Source organism: Lathyrus oleraceus, chromosome 5, assembly GCF_024323335.1.
Source record: "Lathyrus oleraceus cultivar Zhongwan6 chromosome 5, CAAS_Psat_ZW6_1.0, whole genome shotgun sequence".
In the NCBI taxonomy this organism is placed as follows: Eukaryota; Viridiplantae; Streptophyta; class Magnoliopsida; order Fabales; family Fabaceae; genus Lathyrus; species Lathyrus oleraceus.
Genome location: NC_066583.1, coordinates 306,576,001 through 306,596,104, shown reverse-complemented (window position 1 = coordinate 306,596,104; position 20,104 = coordinate 306,576,001). Strand labels below are relative to the sequence as shown.

Below are 20,104 nucleotides of genomic sequence, written 5' to 3'. Positions count from 1 at the left end.
TTACAATCTTAAGTTAGAGAAAATTGATGCCGGAGACCTTGAACAAACAATCAACATGGATCTGTCAAAAGACTTTAAAGAAGACGAGTCTAAAGCGTGTCTTTTGAAACAAATATTTGTATGGATTTAAACAAAGCCCTAGACAATAATATCATCATTTTGATAAATTTCTTCTAAAATATGTTTTTGTACGGAGTGAATATGACAATTATATTTACATATCAAAAGGAATGAGAAAGATATTCCTAACCTATTTCTCTATGTGGACTATATGTTGATGGAACATTCTAGAAAGAATGGGACTTGATCAATTTGGTAAAAGAGTGATTCACGACCGAAAAGAATAGCAAAGTGGTTGATGATTATATTAACATAATATTAATATGAAGGTAAGGTGAGGATTTGTTGAACATCCTTTTAAATATCTTCCATTACATAGGATGAAGTGTTTTAAGAGTATTTTGGTTTTGCATCATCTGCAAGGCGCAGGGCTAATTTTGCAAGGTGGGTGTCATAACATTTTTTTAAGAGTTTGCCACTTCTCATCTTTAAATTCAACATGAGGGTTGATTGCTTTTGAAGAGTGCTTCATTAGATTGAAACACATAAATCAAACACTTTTGTTTGTTAGTGAGATTCAAAGAATCTAAAGTTTAAGAAAATCTTATAACTTATATGTAACTCTTTTGACATAACTCACATGTAACTCATTTTGACATTTATTCATAATGGTTGGGAGAACGACCCTCTTTCTCTAGAGATGAATCTTGAATCGAACTAGATAACAAATGGCAAACCAAAAGAATGCACACAATACATTTACACTAAAATAGCCATTGACAATACCTTGACACAAACGATTGGTCAATACTTCTCTGATTATTTAACGCTTACAAAGAATCAAAAGTCAATTCAAGATTGACTCTATGCAACAAATCATAACTATATTACCATTCACCAAACGAAAACCATTCTATGATGAATTCATAGAGCAATTAAGAACATAGTATATCACATTAACAGAACTGAGACTAAATCTTCTACCCCAAGACAGATATTCTTCAACAAATAATATAATTTAGCATTGTGCAAATCCAATAACATACATAGACATATAATAAACTGACTGTTGAGTTACCACTCCATCAAGATTGAATCAAACAACACGAGGAAACCCAAATCCAAGTAAATAAACTAGTAACTAATTCTCATCATCATCCAATTCATGCATTTTCTGGAGTATCTCAGCACAGCCAGAAGCAACCTCATTTGCCATGAATAACATGGCATTGGCAAACCTGTCATTAGAAGCAATCCCGTTGTAACGAGTAAGAATAACGCGAGCTTGGTCGCGCCCTGGTGTAGCTTCGTTACAACTATTCTGAGGACTCCTTACTAGCTTCACATCACAAACATTGTCTGCGCGATCCTCGTCAACATACATGGTATATTCCCCAGATGGGTCCGTCCTCCCTGCCTTTGTGTACACCACTTTGTTGCTGATCCTATCCTTGCATTCCAAGGCAACCTCAGCACCTAATATTGTGTGAACAAACTAAGTGATCTTTTAAAAAGCTGAAACATTCAGACCTTATATTTCAGTAGTCAAAATAATCTATTGTTTCAAATAATCCGGTTTGAAACTTTGACTATGCTGGCATAATTTAACATAATAATAATAATAATAATAATAATAAATAAACCACAGAAACTAAAAATATTTTTAAAATAAAATAAAATTCTAGGACTATATTACTAGATCCAACACACTGCAGAATGAATGGATAAGACAATAGCTTAATTTCTAAGCCAAACTATCAGATCAGATCTGATGCTCCATCGTCACAAAATTAAACAATTTAAACTGAATAAAAATGAAATGGAACAAAAGAAAAGCTTAAAATGATGAGATTGAAGAAACAATAGAACTGGTTGCTACTTTAAGAAACAGATCTGAGATTTTACGGGTAAGAAGTTACCAGCAATGTGAGTTATAGCGGAGGTTTCATAACCAGCACGGCAAGGGTCACATACGACACGACCTTTCAAGCAGAAAGGGTTCTTCGCTGGGCGAATCGCTGAAACCATAGCCGGAAGAACACAGAGAAACACCAACAACGCTACTCTTGAAGCCATAGTGAGAGAATAGAATAGAACAATGAGAAATGAGAAATGAGAAATGAAAGTAAAGTAAATTGAAATTGAGATTGGGATTTGAGGATTTATTTTCAATTAAAGGGAGTGTTGATGAGTGGAGTAAAGTTGGAGGAATGGAAAAGATAAAATAAAAGCGCGTATGAAATGTTCACATGCAGTGGAGTCTATTGTTAAGTAACATGGTCTTTCTATCATAACGTGCCACGTCATTATCATCGATTCTTAGATTGTGTTTAGAAGAATTAAAGGTTAGATGCAAGAGAGAGTGATGGTGTAGAGGAAGATAGAGAGTAGAGGATAAAAAGAGTGGCGGTGTTTTGTGATTTTGGTAAATAGGATAATAATTGTAGTTATTATTGTAGCTGGCTTTGTCGGTGATCCATGTGACTACAAGTGGACACAAACCGTTGATTTCAACCTCTAAAGTGAGAGTGTATCTATGAATGCCGCGTGACGCGCCGATAATTTTGCCTTCAGCACTTTCTTTTTCATTTTCTGAAAGTAGATTGAGTAGTCTTATAATTTAAGTCTTCTCAGCATAAATTTTTAATTCTCGATTTTTGTTTATCTTAGGGCTTTACTTGATTATTTATATAAATTTTTTTTTTAAATAATTCACTTTTTTATTAAAATTTTAAAATATCTCTGATTTCAAAAAAAATCTCAAACTATCCCACTTTTAGAAGGAGACGCTAATTCAATTGGCGACGACTCCTCTTAAAAATTGAATGGAGACGTCAATTGGATTGACTATGACACATGCCCTATTCAATCCAATTGGCGCCCATGTGTATTACTTGAGAGGAGTCGCCAATTGGATCGGCACGTCAGTGTAAAATATATATTTTTTTGGTAAATGATATACGTGATACATAAATTTGAAATATGACCAATTGATATTAATAAAATTTTCCGTTTACACAAAAAAGCCTAATGGTGATGATCGGGATCACCTAACCGACCTCCGGTCCCACATCCCATAGCTACCCTAACCCGTGGCCCTAACCCACGTTGATGATTCACCACTGGTGTTTGAGCATCTGAGGGGTCAGGAGCGCCACTACCAACTACAGGAGATAGCCTGTTGAGGTAGTCAGACAAGTCGGCATAGTCTTCAGTATGCATCGAGGGTGTACCGTCGTAGCTGCGTTCATGACCCATGCCAGAGTAGTTGGGTTGTGGTTGAGTCATTGGTGGGCGGCCGGGACGGTTGAAGGGAGACATGGGTGTGAATGATGCGTCGAGGAAAGGTTGGAAAGGTTGTTGGGGTGTTTGGTAGAGATATGGTTGTTGAATGTTTTGGTTTTGTGAGGTTTGAGCTTCTTGGCTATGGTAGGAGGATGGGCGGTTGGTGTTGAATGATCGTTGGGTGTTCTGGCTAAGGCGGCTTTGGAAGGGTGATGGAGTGGGTGCGAAGCGATGTTGGGTCTCAGGTTGATGGTCAATTTGTTGGTGGTGGTATGAGGTATGCTCTTGGTATTGGGGTTGGGTGTATGACATGTTTTGGTTGTTTGTTTGTGTGTTGGTTGAACAGAACATTTGACGGACAGGGGGTTGTGTGTATCCGGTCTGATACTGTTGTTGGGGGTTTGATGTTGAGGTGTCAGGTGTGTAAGTCATCTGGCGTGGGTCGTAGAGGTACATATCATCGGCGATGAACTGAAAACCAACCGATTTGTACCAAGCCATATAAGTACGACTTGGTTTTTCTTCATTTGGCATGACTGCGTCAGTTAAGACATGGTCATGGCGGTGCTTCCATTTTATGACACTCCGATCTTGCGAAGCTTTGCCATGGATTGAAGTTCCATTGGTCATTAACTTTACGCAGATGTCATTCGCCTAGGCTTGTTGGGGGATCTGGGATGTTTTGGGGCATACCGAACTGCAACTTCACACGACCACTGTTGTGCATCTCAATAGTTGTGAATTGTATTATCGGTGTGCATGTAGTCCATACGGCCGCGTCTTCAGTGTTGACCTCATGGTCATGATCCAAATTAAGGTATGAACGCCAAATGAACTGAAATGTGAAAGAAGATAGGACTATAATCTAGGTAGAAGAAGTTAACAAATTATAACGAAATAATGAAGTTATTATCCTTACGTTTGTCGGTCGAAGGTGATCCAACAGATTGCGATACTGAGTAATACAATGTCTAGGATATTTGTTATAACTCATACCACGTGCAAACCATCTACATCAAAAAGGTAAGAATATTAGTTAGAGATAATAATCTTTAAAGAAGTAAGTAAAGATATAGCAATTTAAACAACTTACTTTTGTGCATACGGGAATGTGAAAGGGTTGTTGTTGATGGGTGCTAGGGACGGTAGTCTTGACCAACCCCCATGCTTGTAGCAAAACAGCACATCCAGAAAATATAGATGTGTTTTGTGTGAGTTTTTGCACAAGGAGCTATAGAGATAGGCTAGAAAAGTAGATCCCCAACTGTAACTTCCTATTCTATCTACATGTCTAAAAACGAACCAATTAACAGCATAAGGTAACACCTAGTTTTTATTATTCGAGCATCTTCGGTAGAATGCTCATCTAAGTATAAACTATTATAGTATGACTTAAGGTGTGAAAGTAGTATACATTGACCTCTTGAGTTATCATCTAACAAATCAGTCTCAAGGTCCATGCAAATTGAATTTGCATAGTTGGTTTTACCATTAACATCCTTACCTTTAATGGACAGTCCGAAAAGCATGTAGACGTCTTCTAACGTCACGATACACTCACCGGTTGGGAACCAAAATGTGTGTGTCTATGGACGCCATCTTTCGGATAAAGCAAGAATGAATTTGTTATCTACAAACCAAGACAAAATCTTGCTTATATGACAAAAACTAGCGAGTTCAACATAAGGTTGAATCATCGGGTCCATATGGACATATTCATGGACTCGAGTCCGGAACCTTGAAACATCCTATAAAAGAAAGAACAAAAAACTTGACTAAGTTGGTATGTTAAAATAAAAGGGACTCTATTAAAACAAATAACAAAAGAAAAAAATCTACATAAGTTTCTATGTTTGCAACCGTTCCTCTACGCGATTCACCCATTATGAGGATAGACATTTTGTCGAGGAAGAAAGCGATTGGTGCAGATGAAACTACAAGAAGTTGTTGCAGATGAAATTGTAGAAGAAGTATTGTAGAAGAAGTAGTGAGAGTGGTGGTGTGGAAGAAATGTTGATGGTGTGAATGTATTTATAGGCAAATGAATGGGAGCATGAAAAGTTGTGCTTGCATGTTGTCTCCAATTGAATTGGCGCCCATGTGCAATTTGTACTTGGTGTCGCCATTCAAATTGGCGCCTCCATAGGGACATGCATGCAAGACCTAGGTCTTATTGCTTAGTTTCTAGGTTTGCATGCATGCAAGACAAAGTGTCGCCAAATGGATTGACGCCCATGTGCAAGGAATGAATGGGGGCGCCAATTCAATTGGAGTGAGTGCCTGCATGTGCGACACATGGTTGTCCTCTCTCTTGCATGCTGAACATGTCACTTCTTAGTAGCTTGCATGGTTGACACATCATTTCGGACTAGCTTGCATGTGCGACACATCACTTCGAACTAGCTAGCATGTGAGACACATCATTTCCCTATTGAAGTGTCTTACTATCAACATCCAAGACACATCACTCATATTCATCTGCAGCAAGAAAATAGTTTTCATCTGCACAATGTCATCTTCACCAAAATACAGTATCAACGTTCACTGCAACGGTGAAACATACGAGTCTGAGTTATATGGTTTTTGTTTCGAAACACTGATACCATTAGACTTACGATAAAGAAAAATGCAACCTTCTTGCATTTGAAAAAAAGAATACAATCCTGTATAGGATCGGGTATTGTGTCAAAGATCACATATCAAAATCCAATATTTTTTTAGAATAGTCAATGCAAGTTTTTCCCGCTTAAGGTACAAGACGATGAAGATGTTGAGTACATGTTTGTTAGTCATGAACATTCAGGCTGCAACTGTATTGAGTTGTACATTACTCTTCAACCATGTATACCGTCTCAACAGTCTCAAATAACCAATCAGGATGAATTTGGTGAATTTGATCCACAATGGTCAGATGACGTCAACCCAGAAGCAGAAGTAGAAGTGGACGTCGTTGATGAAGAAGAAGAGGAGAGCGAGATACAAGTTGATCACATGTTGAACAACGATATTGAAGATGATGAATAGTCACCACCAATACCTCCTAGTCATGTCTACAATCCGTCTCAACATATGACAAATATGGATCTGCACGATGATGATACATCCAACAATGTTTTCTATAACCCGTATCCATGATCAGAAGGCGAATTAAAGGTGGGAGACATGTTTCATACTAAAGAAGAATGTGTGAGAGCTATCAAAAAATTCCACATGAAAAACTCTGTTGGTTTTACAGTGAAACGCATTGATTCAAGAAGGTATGTTATCGAATGTCGTAACATCCTTTGTAAGTTTCGGTTGGCTGCGTCTTACAAAAAGAAAAATGACTCTTGGGAGATTCCTTCAATAGACCCACCTCACAGTTGCATTGCAACTAACGTTGAACAAGATCACCGTAAACTAAGCGTTGCATTGATATGTCAAGACATTCTTCCGTTGGTTAATAAAGACCCATCAGTGAAAGTGAGTATAATTATATCCCATACCAGAACAACATATAATTATACTCCATCTTACAAGAAAGCCTGGATTGCGAGGACAAAGGTTGTTAAACAGGTATTCGGCAACTGGGAGGATTCATACAAAGAATTGCCACAGTTTTTATGGGCACTAAAAACATATGTCCCAGGAACTGTGGCAATTATGGAGACATTGCCATCAATGATTCCAGACGGAACCTATGTTATAGGTAATAGAATCTTTCACCGTCTCTTTTGGGTGTTTGACCCATGCATAAAAGGTTTCACATTCTGCAAACCTATTATTCAAATTGATGGCACTTGGTTATACGGCAAATACAAGGGTACTTTGCTTATGGTGGTTGCACAAGACGGCAACAACAATGTCTTTCCCATTTCCTTTGCTCTGGTTGAAGGTGAAACAAATGGTGGATGGGGTTTCTTTCTTCGACATCTCAGAACGCATGTGGCTCCATAAGTCAATCTCTGTTTGATTTCTGATAGACATGCTGCCATTGAGAGTGCTTACAACAACCATGACAAAAGATGACATGATCCTCCTTCTACCCATGTCTATTGCATTATACATATTGCACAAAACTTCATGCGTGCAATAAAAGATAAGAATCTTCGCAAGAAGGTGGTGAATGCTGGGTATGCTCTAACTCAGCCGTCATTTCAATATTATCGTGATGAAATTAGACTGTCTAATGAAGACGCATGGAGACGGATAAATAACATACCAATAGAGCAATGGACAAGGGAATTTGACAGAGGTTATTGATGGGGCCACATGACAACAAACCTTGTGGAATGCATGAATGGGGTATTCAAAGGAATTAGAAATCTGCCAATAACCACCTTGGTAAGATCAACCTATTATAGGTTGGCTTCTACGTTCGCAACTAGTGGTAAAAGATGGAGTGTGGTGTTAATGTCTGGGCAAGTATTCAGTGAATGTTGCATGAAAGTCGTGAAAGAGGAGAGCATCAAATCTAGAACACACGCTATAACAGTCTTTGACCGTCATAGGCAAAATTTCAGCGTCCAGGAAACAATGGACCATAAAGAGGGGAGACCAAATTTAGCCTATGCTGTTAGACTAAATAGAAGTTGGTGCGACTGTGGAAAATTCCATGCCTTCCGCATTCCTTGCTCCCATGTCATTGCAACATGCGCTTATACTCGTCAAGACGCTTACAACCATTTATCTGATGTGTACAAGGCTATCACCGTCATGAATGTATATAATCAAAGCTTCTCGGTACTACCAATGGAGGAATATTGACCTCCATATGAAGGTGATATAGTTTGGCACAACGACAAGATGCGTAGAAAGAAAAAAGGAAGACCAAATAGCACACGTATCAGGACAGAAATGGATTTCGTAGATAAAATGATAAGATTATGTAGTATCTGTCGTCAACTAGGACACAACAAGAACTATTGTCCCAATCGAGGAGCATCATCTGAGTCTTAAGTTTTTTGTAACATTGTATTTCTGTAACCTTCAATCATTATATATCATTAAGTTTTTGTTACAACGAGGTTCACAACAAACATCAGTACAAAATAAGCTATCTGAAAATAGATATATTTCTAACTGATTACAACAATCAAATTGATGTCATCTCGACCGAACATCATTTCCATATCATCCTTATCAGTCTTCATTCGCACCCAACCAAAGATATTGTCGAGTCTCTCAATACTTCTAATTTTTTTCCCTTATGGTATTTTCCCATCTAACCAACGAACCAACTCCCTCTTCAGTTGATCGAACGTAGTGATATTCCAGAACAACATCAGCATTTGAGGTTTGTCTCTCGCATAAATCACCTTTCCGTATCAGCGACGAACACCAAACATGATTGACAAATGATTAATTGAGATGTGGGACAATGACTCACACAACACATCTATTTATAACAACAAAATTGTATTTTACACTGAGGTGCCAATCCAATTGGCGCATCCTCTCAAGTAATACACATGGGCGCCAATTGGATTGGCTAAGGCATATGCCCTAGCCAATTCAATTGGTGCCTCCATTCAATTTTTAAGAGGAGTCGTCAATTGAATTGGCGCCTCCTCCTAAAAGTGGGATAGTTTGGGATTTTTTTTGAAACCAGTGGTATTTTGGGAATTTCCTTGAAAAATGAGTTATTTTCGTAAAAAAATCTTCTTTTTCCTTTTCTGATAGTAGATTGAGTAGTCTTATAATTTAAGTCTCCTCAGCACAAATTTTTAATTCTCGATTTTTGTTTATCTTATGGCTTTACTTGATTATTTATATAAAAAAGATTTTTTTTTAAATAATAAGATTAAATAAATAATTTAAACCATTAAATTAATAAAAATAAAGGATTAAGATTTAGAGTAAGTTTAACTTAGAATTTTTTTTCAAAATAATCAACTTTTTGAAAAATAATTCCAAAATAATAAATTTTTCAATTTTTTCCCAAAATAACCACGTTTAAAAGAGGATGCGTCGGATGAACCGACACATCCCATATGGATGAAGAGGAGGCGTCCAAGGTATTGACGTCTGCATTGATAGTCTCATGAGGAGGCGCCAATGTCTCTGGCGCCTGCATGGTGCCTTAAGATGAGGCGCCAATGTCTCTGGCGCCTGCATGGTGCCTTAAGATGAGGCGCCAAAGTCTCTGGCGCCTGCATGTGTTGACATGTTGGGCGCCTAGCCTCTTGGCGCATGTATTTTATACATCCTCTGTATAAATACATCGCCTTGGATGAAATATTTTTCACACAAAATCATCCCCTAATACCATATTTTCTCTCATTCAACTCCACACTTCAAGCTTTTGTTTTTTAACCATGTCTGCATACATTCAGAAGCGAAATGACGATGTAATATTTGCTGTCGTTGCGTCTCCGATAAAGATTCGTCTCTGGAACACATATACGTTTGAACGTCTTAATCGGACGTTGAACAATTGGTTAGATGGAGAAATTGGAGATGGTGAAAGGATTAGAAGAATATAATGGCTTGTGTCCACGTTCAGCCAAAATGGAGAAGTGCGCGAATGGGTGGATATTAAGACCAACCAAGACGCTCGTAGGATGATGCAATACATGTTCAAAGTTGTTTTGATGGTTGTAATCGCATAGTTCTTGTATTCTAGTTGTTTTAATTGTTTGTGTTATTGTTTATGTAATGATATTTTCGTCACAGACGTCTAATATGAAATAAATTTAATTTTTCATATATTGCAAAAGAGGTACATGTGAATTTATCTGGTTGTGCTCGTTCCAACAGTAGGACAATTATTACGATTATGACCTGGCTGACGTCATGAACTACATAATCTAACCATTTTGTTCACCGTATCCATTTCGGTTTGAATGCGGGTGCTGTTTGGGCGACCCTTTTTCTTCCTTCACATAACTTCGTTGTGCTAGACGATGTCCCCTTGATATTCTGGCCTTTAATGCGGTCAAACACCGTGACTACATGTGTGTTTGCTTTGGCAGCTTCATGTCTAATGAATTTCATTGAAGCATCACTGAACAACTGCCCAGATTGCAGCACTGAACTCCATTTGGAACGTCTGCTCTCAAATAGCGCCCCTAGCCTGAAATATGTTGTCTGCACCAAAGTGGTTATAGGTAGGTTACGAGTGCCTTTAAAGACAGAGTTCATTGATTCCACAGGATTTGTTGTCATGTGGCCCCAACATTGACCGTTGTCGTATGCCCTAGTCCATATCTCCAATGGAATACTATTAATCCACCGTACTGCATCTTCGTTTGACAATCTTATTTCTTCGCGGTAGTTTGAAAAGAGGTTCTGATAATGCGTAACCTGTATTGACAACCTTCTTCCGCAACGTCTTATCTTTGATTTCCCGCATGAAATTATGAGCAATATGTCTAATACAGAAGACATGCGTCGAAGGAGGATTTTGCCAGTCATTATCAATGTTATTATATCCACTGATGATTGAAGGGCGTCTGTCAGAGATCAAACATAAGTTAGATTGAGGTGCAATGTGCAATCGGAGATTTCTTAGGAAAAAACTTCATCCCTCAGCAGTATCCCCTTCAATAAAGGCAAAGGTGTCGCAACCCGAAAAATACGGTGGTGCGAAAAAACAACCGGCGAGAAAGAAATGACAGAAGAGTCGCCACCGTGCGTTATTTATCCCAAAGGAGGGAAAGGAAACGCTCGAAGTAAACCTGGAGAAAGGAAAGGAAAAGACAAGGTCTCGCAACCAAATCTTGGGTTCGGGAGTCGATTATGCGAAGGGAAGGTATCAGCACCCCTACGCATCCGTAGTACTCTACGGGATCCACTCTTGTTGTTCTTGTCTAAAGGGTGTATGTTTATCTAATGTACTATTTACTAAAAGGGTCAAGAGAAAAAATGACTCGCACGGATGTCGCATCCACTGCATACGTATCTCATCTTGAATGAGAATCAGAGTCTTCGTAGCTCGGCTACCTATGGGTTAAAGAGGAGTGGGCTCGCTAAGACGTCGCGTCTTATGCCTACGTATCTCATCGGGAATGAGAATCAGAGCAAAACGTAGTTCAGCTAACTACGAGAACAAAAGTCTCGATTGCAACTAGGGCAAGAGAAAGGGAAGGTCTCGATCGCAACGAGGGCGAAAGAAAACAAGGATTAGTTGTTAGTCGTTAGTCAAACTCGGCAAGACATCGCATCTTGTGCCTACGTATCTCATCTGAACATGAGAATCAGAGTTGCCGTAGTTCGGCTAACACGCACACAAACAAAACAAGACACCTACACACAAAAAGGTGGCAAACATGGAGCCCGACTGCCAATCACTGGACTTACATCAGCATCCGAACCAAAACACACACAAAAGGGCAAACGTGGAGCCCGACTGCCAATCACTGGACTTACATCAGCATCCGAACCGAAACACACACAAAAAGGCAAACGTGGAGCCCGACTGCCAATCACTGGACTTACATCAGCATCCGAACCAAAACACACACAAAAAGAGCAAACGTGGAGCCTGACTGCCAATCACTGGACTTACATCAGCATCCGAACCCAACAAACCCACACTGGAACCCGAATGCCACTCGATGGACTTACATCAGCTTCCAAGCACACAACAACCAAACAAGTTAATAGGGAGTCGGGAACTCGAGCCTATAACTGTCAAGCACACACAAAAAAGAAAAAAGAAAGGTGCCCGGAGTGGTCTCGCACGACCACCTGCCTACATACCTCGTCTGGAACAAGGATCAGGGCGATGTAGTTCCCCTACATAGGGGTTGCCATCTGAACATGGACTTATAAAGGAGGACACCAGTTGTGTCAAAAGAGAGTGGGCAATGTGTTCACGCCCTAGCAGTAGGTGTCGCAGCTCGCTGAATCGAGTCTTAGGCAGTTACCTCTTTGCAATAGAACGGACTACATGCCACAAGATCGGAGACGCTCGGAAAGGTCTAAAAGAAATGGGGAAGCTCTGCCCTAGAGTTGTCATGCAATGTGTACTTAAGTGTTTAGGATTTACAAATGGGAATATCTACCTAATGTTAGCATGCAAAGAATATGGGAATTCTACCTATGTTATCATACAAAAGAATATGGGAAAACTACCTATGTTATCATACAAAGGGTTCTATCTAATGGGTGCTACCTAATCGGAACAAGAATCGACGAATGGAGCAAGGAGAGGTGCTAGGAATAAAGGGTAGATGGCGATGCATGAAGCAATCGACTTACAAGGTTGATGGCGATGCATAAAGCAATCGACTTACAAGGTTGATGGCGATGCATAAAGCAATCGACTTACAAAAGGGTGGATGAATACGTGCTGGTTCTGTTAGGTTTTGAAAAATGATCACTCGACGTTGGATCGAGGTTTTGGTCTTGTTTTGAAATGGTGATCGGATGCTCATTTTATTTCTTGTATTAACAGATGAATAAAGAATGAAAGAATAAATATTATACATTTTATGGGAGAGGGGTACATTTGTTATGAATGGGGGTTGTTCATGGCAAACAAACAATAATAATACATGCCTCATACACCATACAAGTAGGCCACAGTTAATCACACAAGTAAAATATTTAAACAAACATGTGATCAAATCAAATAATCAAAGAAAAGAAATGAATGAGCATTAAACAACGTGTAAGTGTAAGGGAACCGGCTCATTGTAAGAAAGCCCAAGAGTAAGCTATGTGAGGTTGATGGCGATGCTTAAAAGCAATCGACTTACAAGGGTGTAAAAAATGGGCTCGATATTAAATCGAGAAAAGTATGATTTTTATAGTTTGAGAAAAATGGTTTTTTGAACTAAATTCAAATACAATAACTATGCATTATTAACAAATGAAATTATAATAAACATAAAAAACAGATATTAACAAAATACTAAAAGAATAAAAATGCTAAAGGAAAATACAATCAAACAAAAAGTGTCACACATGAGTATTGAACCCTCCCCATTTAATATTATGAAACTAAACTCTTTCCACTAGACCACTCAACAATATTTGCTACTGATATACTATGTTAAATATATGAACCGGGCTAAAAAAAAGATTTAAAATAAAAAAACAAAATAAACATTTTTATGGGTTTTTTATTATCTCTGTTAAAAAACAAAATAGGCTAAATAAATAAAAAGTAAATAATAATAATAAAAGAAAATAAAAGCATATACATTTTTCTGATTTTTGTGTTAAAAATGAAATAAATTAAATAATAAAAGAATTAATTAAAAAGAAAGAAAAAAGAAAATGGAAATACAGAGGTTCGTCTTCATCGTCATCTTCCTCCCCACCTCACGAACTCAACCTTCAGCATCTCACTCGCATCTTTCCATCTCTCACACGAATCCCTCTCTCGCTCTCAACAAACCCCTCTCAATCACTCTCAACTCTCACAATATTTTCAATCAACAAGCATATGGGAAGGATAAAGAGAAAGAAAGAGAGGTTCTTACAAAGCGTCACTGCGGTGGTGGTGAAGGATGCGCAGAAGCCGGCCTCCAGGTAAACGATTTTGGGGTCTTTAGGGTTTTTTCTCCGATTTTAGCCTCCAAGTCTTTCTGTGAACAGTGGCCGCCTCTAACCTTTAGAAATTAGGGTTTTCTTTGCTTCAGATTTTTGCCTCTAGGTTTTTTACTGATTTGCCTCTCCTCTTTATATTCTGTGAATTAGGGTTACAAATTGGGTCTTTGCTGTTCAAAAGGAGTGTTTCTGCAAAGCACTTTGGATGCTCAGACACAGAATTACCCTATCCATGTTAGATTCAAGAAAAGGTATCCTTCACAAACTTTCTTCTCTGCTTTGACCTTATACCAATTTGGGATATTTTGGATTTTGCCCTCTGACTGTTGGTTAATCGTTTTGCACTGTAGGTTTTGCAAATTGACTGATTAATGTGTCCCTTTTTACCGCAGTAAAAAAATGGTGAGCTTGGTTTGCTGCAATCTTATTCATGTTTGGTAGGTTGTGGACATGGTTGAAGGTTTGAGTTTGTTCTGAATTGGTATGTATTCATTTCCTTGTTTCGTTTTACATTGCCAATTGTTGTGGATTTTGTTGTCCTATACTGTTGGCTTGCAGGTGGTTAACCCAGCTGGTTTGTGCAGCTGCAGGGTAAGGTCTTCATGGCTTGCTATAACAAAGTGCCCATGATGATGGTTATGGGATCCAGTGCAGGTTTGCAACAGGTTATCTTGTGGTAGGATGCATTGCTTGTTGGCCTTAGTTTGAACTTGGTTTCCAGTTGCCTTGCTAGCAGGATCACTTCAGTGGTAGCAGGTTTGTTGTTTTTATAGGTGTTAGCAGGGTTTCATGGATCTGTCCTGATCGGTAGTTATAGAGAGAGGGTGACGGTCATTCATTGCTGCTAGAAATGTCTTGAAGAGCCAACCAAAAGAAGCCTCGGAATCATCAAAAATGAGTGCACAACCAAACAAAATCATCTGACCATGATGGTTAATCCCAGTAAATGGAGCATATGGCACATTGTATTGATTTGCTCTATGTGTTGTGTCCAGAGTAACTGCATCACCAAAATGACTGTAAGCCGTCCTTGATCTTGCGTCTGCCCAAAACACATTAGACACACGGTCATCTTCATCAAGTTGAATTACATAGAAGAAACCAAGGTTTTCAGCCTGCACTTTCTTAAAATACTCCAGCAGGCTCTGAGCATCCCTTCCTAATGTCTTCTTTTGAATAGGTTGCCTCAAAGCATAAGTCTTCGATGGGGAATTTTTAGCCGGATGACTCGTTTTGGCAGCAGCAGCTGCAGGATAATTCCTACTGTTGTGACTATTCTTGGAGGAAACATGATTCCCATCAATAGACATATACATGACACCAGTGGGAACAAGCCCCACTCCTTTGTAAGTTTCCGGCATGGTTTTTCCAACACTAGAAAAAAGCTTCAGTGGTCGAAGTTTTTCCACCTTATCAGGTACCTCCGTAGAATGGCTATGTTCCTTCACAAATTTTGTAACAACCCACTTATTTTGACCGTCTTGCATAGGTTTCCGAATGACGCTGATATCCTTCAAGTTCGTTTTGGGACCCTGAATGTTGGGTCGTGTAACCACAGCAGGCCTCAAGTTGAAGGACTTTGTTCTAGTCTGTTCTAACAATGAGTCTCTTTCATCTACCTTTGGTGCTATTGAGGGCCTAACACGATCAGTAACCTTCCTCAGCCTGCTTTTGTCAAGAGCAGCAACAACATCAAATAAATGGTTCTGAGGTGGAGGAATCTTCTTTGATTTTCCATTTGGTATTTTTCTTCCTTGGTAATGGATCAACTCTTAGACAAACAGGAGGTAACTTAGAACCCTTAGTTGGAGAAATGGACCGTCGTTTGCTGACAGAGTGCGAGTCTTCTTTTGCTACAGTTTCTTCAGGGACATTCACTTGATGGGGAGCAAATTAATTCTGTTGTGGATGGCCGAAGGTTTCCTTGATCAGCCTCAAGACGGAAAAACCATGGAAGCAGTTGGTGATGTTGGTTTGTTGTAAGTCGTGTGCCTTGATGCACTGCTTGCCGCAGAGTTTATTTGGCTTATGGCATGAGGTTTAACAGGTATGGCCTATGGCTTGAGACAGTTGCAGACATTCGTGGCCTTGCTGCAGTTTTGACACATGACTTGGTTTTGGTTTTGTAGGTTCACCACTGGTTATTCAAGGATCAAAATGGAACATGGAAGGTTATGGATTGTGTTGGCATTTGTTGTTGTTTATCTTGCAGGCCATGGTTGGATGGACAAACAAGCATAGAGCCTTAGCCTTGTAGTGTGGTGCACTGTGAGCAAGGAATGAGCATACTCTTGCGGTGGTGCTGCAGTTGAGGTTAGGCTAGTTGGTTGGGAGTTGGGCAGGAGTATTCTGGCTCTACAGTATTGTCTTCAACATTCCACTCGACATGATGAAATTTGCCATACCATACCAACAGCTGCGGTGTAACCATCTTCCAAGGATTGTGTTCTTATGCAGTAGGATCGGTAATGCTTCGAACACGTCATCAAAACATCCCAGAGAAAATAAACAACGCATGTGCAGACTTAACTTTAGATTGATGATCAACATCTTCAATTAAACCACTGCAGTTTGTGACAACACTAATGCCCTCCTCTAGAAGCCCTTCAACATTATTTGGATAGACAGTGGAGAAAGTGTCGAGTAAAGATGATTGAGCTTGTTCAGTAGATGCCGCAGCTAGTAAACCTTTCACTTTCTCTACAGTAGTGAACTCTTTAAGGACCGTCTTGTATCATGGTTCACAAGTTAAACAGCGAACCAATACCACACAAAACCAAAAGTAAGCTTGGAACTTTGGTGACCTCTGTATCGGTAAGTTCCCTTGTCTTTGCCATCTTGATTCCACACCCTGATTTTACATGTTATGATTTGGACTGGTGCTTTTTATTCCTGACAGGCAAGGCCTTTTGCAGTGTAAATTGCCTCACATTATCTCGCAGCAAATTGGATTAAAGCTCGTGAATGGCCTCCACTATAAAACCTGGCTTTCTAAAGGATCTTATTGAGTTGTTTCTTCCTTGCTTAGACCAAAGCCCTAATGAATCTTGCCATTCCTTTGCGAATGATTTGATGAAACAGTTCGCTAATATTGAATGAAGAGCTTATTGAAGATAGACTTGTGAACCGTTCATTGGAAAAAGGTTTGCTTTTGGGATTCAAGAAAGATTCTGATAGAATATTGTCAGCAGTTGCTCAAGACCTGATGGCAAGAAGAACTGGATGGTTTTAGATCAGAATGGTGTCACTAGTTCCATCAAGCGGCAACAAGTGACATATATTATTCCTGGTATATCCAATTTTGACCAAGCAGAGATCGCAGCCTTTGTTCAGAAAGCTTAGGACAACATGGACCCATCACTACTTGAATTTGCTTGGTCTGAGCTACTGGAAAACAGTATATGGGAAAAAAACATCTTCAGGAGGCAAAACAACAAGAAGAGCTTTTTTTTCCAGCAAGTGTACCATGACCAACTTCACGCCTATTTAGACCACCATATTTACCAACTTCATTTATGCAGAATGGTGGAGAACTATAGTGAAGCATAAACCGCTTTAACGAAGGTCTGTCTCTTTCTTTTCTGGTCTGTCTCTTTTTCTCTTCTGTGACTGCATATCTACTTGAACAATTCCAGAAGTTACTGGAGATATTAATGCAGCTGGTGACTTAACTAAAGCAGTTCTTTTTGGTCGTCCGCGGCCACTTTTTGCTGGTGGTGCTATCTCTTTAACATGTTGTACGGGCAAAGTCGCAACAGATGGCAAAATCGGGGCCAGTGGAGGAACAGCAGCAGTTTGTGGGGCAGTACCATCAGATGCAACAGAGCTGGAAGCATTGGTTTGATGGCTCATAAATTGGTGTTGACTTGTGGTGAATGGTTTTGGAACTGAACCGGCTCCGATGTGAGGACGAGGTCCCGCTACGACTTGAAGTCTCACCTCGTCTAAACCATAACCAGGACCAGTGCCTTCCTCGTCTTGAAGTTTCAACTCTACGACTTCTTGGACACATAACAAAGAGAGTGTGGCTATAACGGTGAAGGTTCAACTTTAGAATTTGCTTGTTCTTCAATCAATATGGTAAGTTCTCCTTTCAGAGTTTCCTGGCATCAACAAGCACTTCACCATAATACCTAGCCATGCAGAAGTATCTTTCTTCCCATTGAGATTGCAGTTCCCTCATCCTGGTATAAAGGCTTACTAAATCTTTCTTCTGTTTGTGTCTACTGTAATGAGTCCATCTTGAGTACAGGAAAAAGAGGTCATGGTAATTTCTTTGTTCTCATTTGGAGCTTGACGTGATTGCCAAAAATGAAAACATAGGTATCATTTCCAATTGCTATCCTGTCTGCTTTTATGCATTTGCTGTGTTGATGAACTTTGTGTGTGGCTGGAACTGAACCACCTTTGTTCTGTCTGAAATCATTTTCAACAATGCTGAAAGCTTGTAGTAAGATCCTTCAGATTTGAAAACCTTAACATCAATACTTTCAATGTGTTTGTTGATTTTGCAGGCTGCTGATGCTTGGCGGCAGGACCATGGCTTTGTAGGAATTTGTTGACAAGATATTGTAGCAGCAGTCAAGAATTCATTCGGATATGTTTGGTTTTGATGTGCAGTCACCAGTTCAGCAAGGTAAAGATTGGTCTCTCACATAGCTAGTTGTTGATTGGCTGCATCAGCTCCCACAATACGAACTTGTGTATGGTTCAGCATAGCACTCGCTGCAATTTCATCAGCTAGCTTTGAAACCAGAGGAAAACACTTGTATGAAATTCTTGGCGGAAGAGACGGAACATCTAGATGTCCTGACCGAAATGTTGGTGATGGTGCAGGAACATGTGCATGGATAAACTTGCTCTTTGGTGAAGAGAAAGGAGGCTGTGGTTTGAGAAATGAAGGGCCTTGATTGCTGTAAGTAGGCGCTTGGATTGTGGAGGTCGGTCCTAGAGTTGGATTGCGGTTTTTTTTTCTTTTCAGAATAGTGATGCTTATGATGTGATATTGGAGAATCCAAAGAACCATGTTTCTGTTTCTTTGTAGGAGATCTGGCAGTTGACTTGTAAGGTGGAAGTGCAATACTTGAATGACCACTGAATCTGAAATGTGGTAGATTGGTGTCTGAATATTCATGAACCTGTCGAATACTTCCATCATTGAACTTATCATTGAACTTCAGTGTCATTTGCATATTGGAATGTTGGATACAACAGTAAAAAGCCTCACACAAAGAGTATAGAGAATGTGAAAAAACTCATGACATGTTACTTGTTTTTTTTTCATGTTGTTTTGTTTTTTTTTCTTATATGTCCGTGGAGCATCATAACTTCATTGCCATCACCATGATTTCCACATCCAAATTCCTAAAAGGAGCAACACAAAACACCCTCCTAGCATTTTCAACAAAAACACATTTCGCATATAAATCAACAAGAGCATAGCCAACAAAACAATCCAAATCAAATCCAACTTTCACTGTAAAATAGTGCAACTGAATTCCCATCTCAGCATCATAAAACCGAGCACAAGAACAAATCAAACCATTTAGAGTTATATAATCAGGAACCACCATCTCCAACAGCATCCTTTTAAAATAAGAAAAACACAGCTGCTTACGATCCAATTTATTTTCATTATATCATAATATTCCATGACACAACATTTCTCACAGGCAATCCATCAAACAGCTTCTCTGCATCTTCAAAATCTGATTTTGCAAGGAAAGAACATGACAAAATCCAAACTTTATTAAATGGGCATGTAATTGTTTTCCTTCAGGAAGAATAACCCCTTTTTGGCTGAGATTTTGAGGACGTTGGAACAAAACAAACGAACAGCGTCATGGTCTTCGAAATGAGTTTGATCTGCTTGCGGAGCTACATGGATGATGAGGTTGGTAGGAAGAGAAAGAGAAGCATTGTGTGAAGAATGAGATAGGGAATGAAGGGAAATGTAAATGACCGATTGATGGGAAAAAATTCAGGGCCAAAATCGGGGTATGACAGTTGCCCCTATTTAAGCGTCTTCGACTAGAGAATATGAAGCAGGACGTTCTTCATATGATCGTAGTGGGGGATGGTTAAATACTAAGAAGACCCGGATTTTGATCATGAATCCCTATGAAACAATGCCTGTCAGCATCGTCAAAGAAGCAATCTCGAAAGAAGAGTCCGTCTGGTACGGTGAAAATCGGCCTGAGTACCGAAACAGAAAGTTGACCTGGATACCAAAATAAATGGTAACACAGGAATACCCATGGCCTGAACGCCACACATTGGT

At 39.4% G+C, this 20,104-nt stretch overlaps 1 protein-coding gene across 1 annotated transcript; it reads right to left on the bottom strand.

The window, feature by feature from the left end:
- Window positions 1-1,057: 1,057 nt before the first annotated feature.
- Window positions 1,058-2,630, bottom strand: LOC127084182 (protein DOWNSTREAM OF FLC). Its single transcript, XM_051024581.1, has 2 exons — window positions 1,980-2,630; window positions 1,058-1,536 (listed from the first exon to the last, which is right to left on the bottom strand). The coding sequence occupies exons 1-2, from the start codon at window positions 2,134-2,136 to the stop codon at window positions 1,202-1,204; spliced, it is 492 nt and encodes a 163-aa protein (XP_050880538.1). The 5' UTR covers window positions 2,137-2,630; the 3' UTR covers window positions 1,058-1,201.
- Window positions 2,631-20,104: the final 17,474 nt, after the last annotated feature.